Source organism: Priapulus caudatus, unplaced genomic scaffold (assembly GCF_000485595.1).
Source record: "Priapulus caudatus unplaced genomic scaffold, Priapulus_caudatus-5.0.1 Scaffold664, whole genome shotgun sequence".
In the NCBI taxonomy this organism is placed as follows: domain Eukaryota; kingdom Metazoa; phylum Priapulida; class Priapulimorpha; order Priapulimorphida; family Priapulidae; genus Priapulus; species Priapulus caudatus.
Genome location: NW_014577725.1, coordinates 230,703 through 236,189, shown reverse-complemented (window position 1 = coordinate 236,189; position 5,487 = coordinate 230,703). Strand labels below are relative to the sequence as shown.

The window sequence follows — 5,487 nt, the reverse complement described above, 5'->3', positions numbered from 1 at the left end:
GCTATAATACGTTTATGGATCTTCAAGTAATGGTCGAAATGAATGTCAATCGAAAATGTTATCGCGAGTGCTTTAATAACTTAAATGCTAGATTAAACTTCTCTATTTGTACAGAAGAAAACTTGGTAACGAAGTCGATACTGACGACGTGAATTCAAACTATCAGTATTATAGCATGCATCTCTGTTCTCCTTATTCTCATACTTGTGAGTTCTGCTGCAAAACCTACTCAATTTTTTGCTCACATGCTGTCTACTTTTTTTGCATGCAGCATGGTGTGCGCGGTCAGAGGTGGAAGCTGTTGTAGGAGACGCACTGAGATATGATGTCAATCTTGAATTGAACTTTAACGATGAGGCTTAACGATGAGTCTTAACGACGAGGTTTAACGATGAGGCTTAACGACAAAGCTTAACGAGGCTTAGCGACGAGGCTTAACGATGCATCTTAACGACGAGGCTTAACGAGGCGGTTATGTTGCAGCGTTGGTGACTTCGGCGCCGTGTTCCGGCCGGGGCCGTGCAAGCCAAGCGAGCTGATGGCGTACGTCGCGCGCCCCGGCCTGCGCGTGTGGAAGGCTCGCAGCGACGACGGCAGCGTCATGGAGACGCTCCTCCTCCGCGACGCTCTGCAGACGCCTCACGCTGCCATCCCGCTGCTCGGCGTGATGCCGTCACGCACCGCCGCCGCCGCCGCGGGGAGGGAACAATTCACCCGCCTGCTGTTCTACGATGAGCGCTACCTGGTGACGAACAGCGGAAGCACGCTGTTCGTCGTCGACCCGGCGCGGAACGTGCTCGTCGGAACGTGCAGCGATCTGAAGAACATCGTGGCATTGTGCACGTGTAAGGACGAGATATTCGTGCTGCTGCCGAACAGGGAGGTTGTCAGGCTGGCAGAGAAGGCAGACACACAGTTAGCAGGTACTGATGTATGCATGCGTATCAATAGTTACGTATAGTAATATGTACTATAATGTACTACACTAATAGGTACTACTATAGCAGGCCAGGAGTAGATAATAGGAAGGAGTGTTGACTTCAATAAACAAGGGAAATTCGTCCAATTTTACTAGCCTTAGAATACCAATACGATTTACTACGCGTAACTCACCACTTGAGCTCAAATCGACACAGCTACATTCGCCTAAGCATCGTGCGAAATCGTTCTTCCTCGTATACACCCGCACCATCCGGAGATACAGACTAAAAAGGTACAACACGATTATCCATTCTGTGCCATCAATCGCGAATGTATTGTCCGCCTAACTTGAAACAAAAGGTAGGCTACTAAAGACTCTCCTCGGCGAGGCGGTGTGGCTCGGCTGGGAAGATTGGACATCGACGCAATCACTCGGAGACTAAATCTCTGACCTATTTAGCAGCTGGTATGCCCCCGCCCACCCCCCCCGCAATCAGCAGCAGCTCTGCGGCTCAGCGGCAGCGTGCCAATCTCCCAGCGAGCCACACCGCCTCGCCGAGAGAGTCGTTAGTAGCTGCCTTTTGTTTCAGGTTAGGTGGACAATACATTCGGATTGATGGCAACAGAATGGATAATCGTGTTGTACGTTTTAGTCTGTATCTCCGGATTGCGGGTGTATACGAGGAAACGATTTCGCACGATGCTAGGCGAATGTACTGTGTACGATTTGAGCTCAAGTTGGTTGAGTTACGCGTAGTAAATCGTAGGTATTCTAAGGCTAGTAAATGACGAATTTCCCTTGTTTATTGAAGTCACACTCCTTCCCTATTATCTACTCCTGATAGCAGTGCTACCGTGTAGTAGATGGTTATTGTGTAGTTAGTGGGTATTAGTAGGTGGCAGGATCAGGCATTTAAGGGTGCTCTCCAACACTTACAGCTTGGTCCAGATACCCACCCACCAATGATTAACAGGACCTATGCGGACTGTTTTAGATGATTGATTCCGATATCGTTGCTTAAAAATGCAAAATCTGTACAAAAATACAGTGAAATATATACATCCCCTTAATATTGAAATCGTTGAATTTCACGTTACGTTTATTAGCGCTATTACGTTATTGCTTTTTTTACGTCACACAAGTTCACCTCGATGCGGCTCGCTTTCAGACGCGACGTCGTTTGGCAAAGGTTCGGCGATGCTACTGAAGGGAGATGCGCAGGGCAAGCGCTCCTTCTCACCGCTCAGGTCGGCTTCTCCTTTCGCGAGCGTCAGAGGGAGCTTCCTGAGCAGCTTCATCGGCGAATCGGACTGCGAGAAAAGCGCGGCGACGGCCGCCACCGACAGCTCGGAGACATCCTCCGCTTCGATCAGCATAGCCGTGTGCAGTCGCGCCTCCGTCGCCGAATATCTAGACGTGCTTCCGCCCGTCGTCGTTCTCGAGTCTGGTCAGATCACGCCGCTAGAGACGTCACTGACTAGTTCCGACCTGCAGGAGAGCGGCAACAGTGAAGCGGAGGCGGCGAGCGCTACCGCTGAGACGGAGACGAACACGGACGATAAGATCGCGGAGAAGCTGTACGCGATCGGGCGGCAGCGGTTCGACAACGACATCATCTACCAGAGCGGCGGCGCGAATAAGACGAAAAAGAAGAAGCGGTCGCCAGAGAGTTCGAAAGCGACGTTGAGCGTCGGCAAGGCGATCGATGATGGCAGCCGAAACGCGTCGGCGGAAGATGTGGCGGCCGCCGGCTCGCAGTGCGCTACGGAAGACGACGAAACCCGTGGAGACGAAGAACAGACGCACGTGCCAAACGCGGAGGGAAGCAGTTCAGCTACGTCTAGTCACGATGACACACACGCCGGGGACCGGCGACCGCCGCGGGACGACGATGACGCCGCGGAAACGCGTGAAACTCGGGTTGCCGTCGGCGACGACGCGAGCGATCGCGCCACGCCGACGCAGGACGACGCGAAACAACCGAGCGCGTCTCACGATGCGGCCGGCAGCGACTCGGCCGATGCCGCTGCTCCTGTCGTCGAACGCTCGCTGTCCGACTGCGGAATGTTCAGTGGCAGCGGCGGCGACGCGCACACGGCCCTGCCGTCGGTGGACGAGGACAATGACAGCGTGTTCACGCACTCTCGTCACGGCTCGCTCGCCTCGCAGACCGGCCCCGTCGTCGCGGCGACGGGGACAGGGGGGAGGAGTCGGGCTTCGAGCTCGGCGAGCATTCAGAGCGCAGACGTACTGGATAAGGTGAAGTTAGCGGACAGCTGGACACAGGTCACGACCCCGGGACCGATATACTGCGTCGCTCAGGTAACGGTGGGCAGTTCGCGGAGATTAGCATATGTTATTATGTTATTATTGTGGTGTTTTAATTTTGCAAATATCGGAAAAAATATCAAGTGTGACAATCTAGTGAACCATCGGCAATAGGCATTGATGATTTTACTTGTCCATCGATGCACTGACTTCTGTGCCATATAGGCACCTACGAGGGATAAGAGAGTAAGATTGCTGTCGATCCAAACGCTATTGTAATTAATTCATAGTTCGATGCATAATTACACTCCTAGCTAAAAGCGTTACAAATTCACTGTTTCCACGTAGGAATTGCACGTCTGCACTTGCATACATTATTTTTAATTGCATCGAGGGTGACGTGTGTTCTCCTGCTGTTACTTACCTACTTGTGACAATGTGTGCAATTCTACTATTTCGACGGTGTCGCGATAATCGAAATTCTGCCGCCAATGCTATTGCAGTAATTGAAAAACCATCGTGATGGTGGGTAGTTTTTTTTCTGACGCATCAAAGGTAGCGTGTGACTATTGTGTGCAATATTACATCTGGGCATCGGGGGTGCTAACATGTATTCTCCTGCTGTTACTTCCTCGCAGTGTGACCGGTACGTGTGCTACGTCGATCTCAAGGAGAACGTTTACTTCAGCGAGCTGTCGGTCGGACACAGCGTCAAGTGGCGGATGCTGAAGAATCGCCCCGCGCAGCAGATCGCCGTCTCTCCATCCGGCTGCATCGTCTGGTGCCTGTACAACAGCACCGTGTATGCGGCCCTCAAGGTATTGCGTCAGATGCAAAGGAATTGTTTTTGTAAATAACGACTGCACGTTCGAGAAAAATGCAGCGAAATATAGTCTCGCGTAATAGCGAACATGTTAATACAGTTTAAACATTACCTGCGTACAGTCCAACCTCCTTTATCCGGCCACGTCGGGACCGGCACCCATCCGGATATGGGATTTGGCCGGATATGAGAGTTATGCTCAAACACAGCATTTCTATGCGGTTCAGTAGGGTTTATGCATGTGATAATATATTTACTCGTTGCTATGATTATTTGTAACAAACTGTTGTGTTTTATGGTTTATATGAAATGGAAATAAAATGAAATAAAACAGAAATTTAATATACATACATAATAATAATACATGACAACACACACACACGCGCGCGCACGTGCGCACACGCAAATACACTTACGGTTGGTACATCGCGCGAGTTTTGAGTGGGAGTGTACTCCAGTATAAAAATTACCATGTGTTTATATGCTGTTATGGTATATAAAATAGCAAAGAATGCAGCGACATTCTTTCGTATAGTGACAATTTCCTTGAAATTGGCAACCACCGATAGAAAGTGCATTGCATTGAGTAACGTAGAGGTTCATGACAGGTACGCAGCGTTGGCGGTGGTAGTGAGGTGCACGTTGCTTTCACACGTACAGGTGAGCAGGGCGTCGCCGGCGGCGGACAAGTGGACGGAGGCGGTGCGTGATGTTGCCTTCATCGCCGTCGACAACACGGCCGCGTGGTACGTCAAGGTGAACGGCACCGTGTGGATGCAGAAACACCTCAGTCATGGTCGACCGTGCTTCAAGTCCGAGCAGGTGGGTGGTCCGCATCCCCGCCTCGCTTCCCGCGCGCAGATTACTCGATCACTAATCTGAAGAGAATTCGATTGCTCTTAGTGCTGTGACGGCCTATGTGTAATATCGTATTGTGATGAATTTGAAATTGAAGCTTGCAGGGGGGGGGGGTAGCCACCCAGGAAAATGTAGTTACCATACATGGTCAATGGCGGCCACATTTCCAGAACACACCATGCACGTGGCTTAGGCCCCCAGGTAAAATGGGTTAGCTACGGTCCTGAGTACTCTGTTGGTATATGACCAGTGTGGTTTGATCATTCGTCGTTTAGTTAAAGGGATAGTAGACTCTAGGATTTTACTGCATACAACTGTACTTACTGTATAACAAAACATCTTTGTTACCAGATACTTAATTTAATTGTTATAATTAATTACACATCAACGCTACGAAATTTAAACGGTGCCATGACACCCGCGACCGTGCTGCCACCCCGAAAAAGTTGCGTATTTGATCATTTATTTTGCACGTTACAGACCGAGGGCTAATCACAAAAGTGCAATTATATTTATACCTAAATGCTATTTAACCGAACGATATTCATTTTAGGCCAAATTTATCCATATTATAACTGAAACTATATGTCGTTTATAAGATATTACAATCCTTTTG

At 49.8% G+C, this 5,487-nt stretch overlaps 1 protein-coding gene across 1 annotated transcript in view; it reads left to right on the top strand.

Moving 5' to 3' along the window:
- LOC106812586 (tectonin beta-propeller repeat-containing protein 2-like) overlaps window positions 1-5,487 on the top strand; it is a 19,186-nt gene that overhangs the window by 6,248 nt on the left and 7,451 nt on the right. Inside the window, exons 5-8 of the mRNA XM_014816493.1 lie at window positions 484-923; window positions 2,091-3,244; window positions 3,829-4,008; window positions 4,674-4,835. Of these exons, the coding sequence (XP_014671979.1) occupies window positions 484-923; window positions 2,091-3,244; window positions 3,829-4,008; window positions 4,674-4,835 (1,936 nt within the window). The remainder of the gene's footprint in view (window positions 1-483; window positions 924-2,090; window positions 3,245-3,828; window positions 4,009-4,673; window positions 4,836-5,487) is intronic.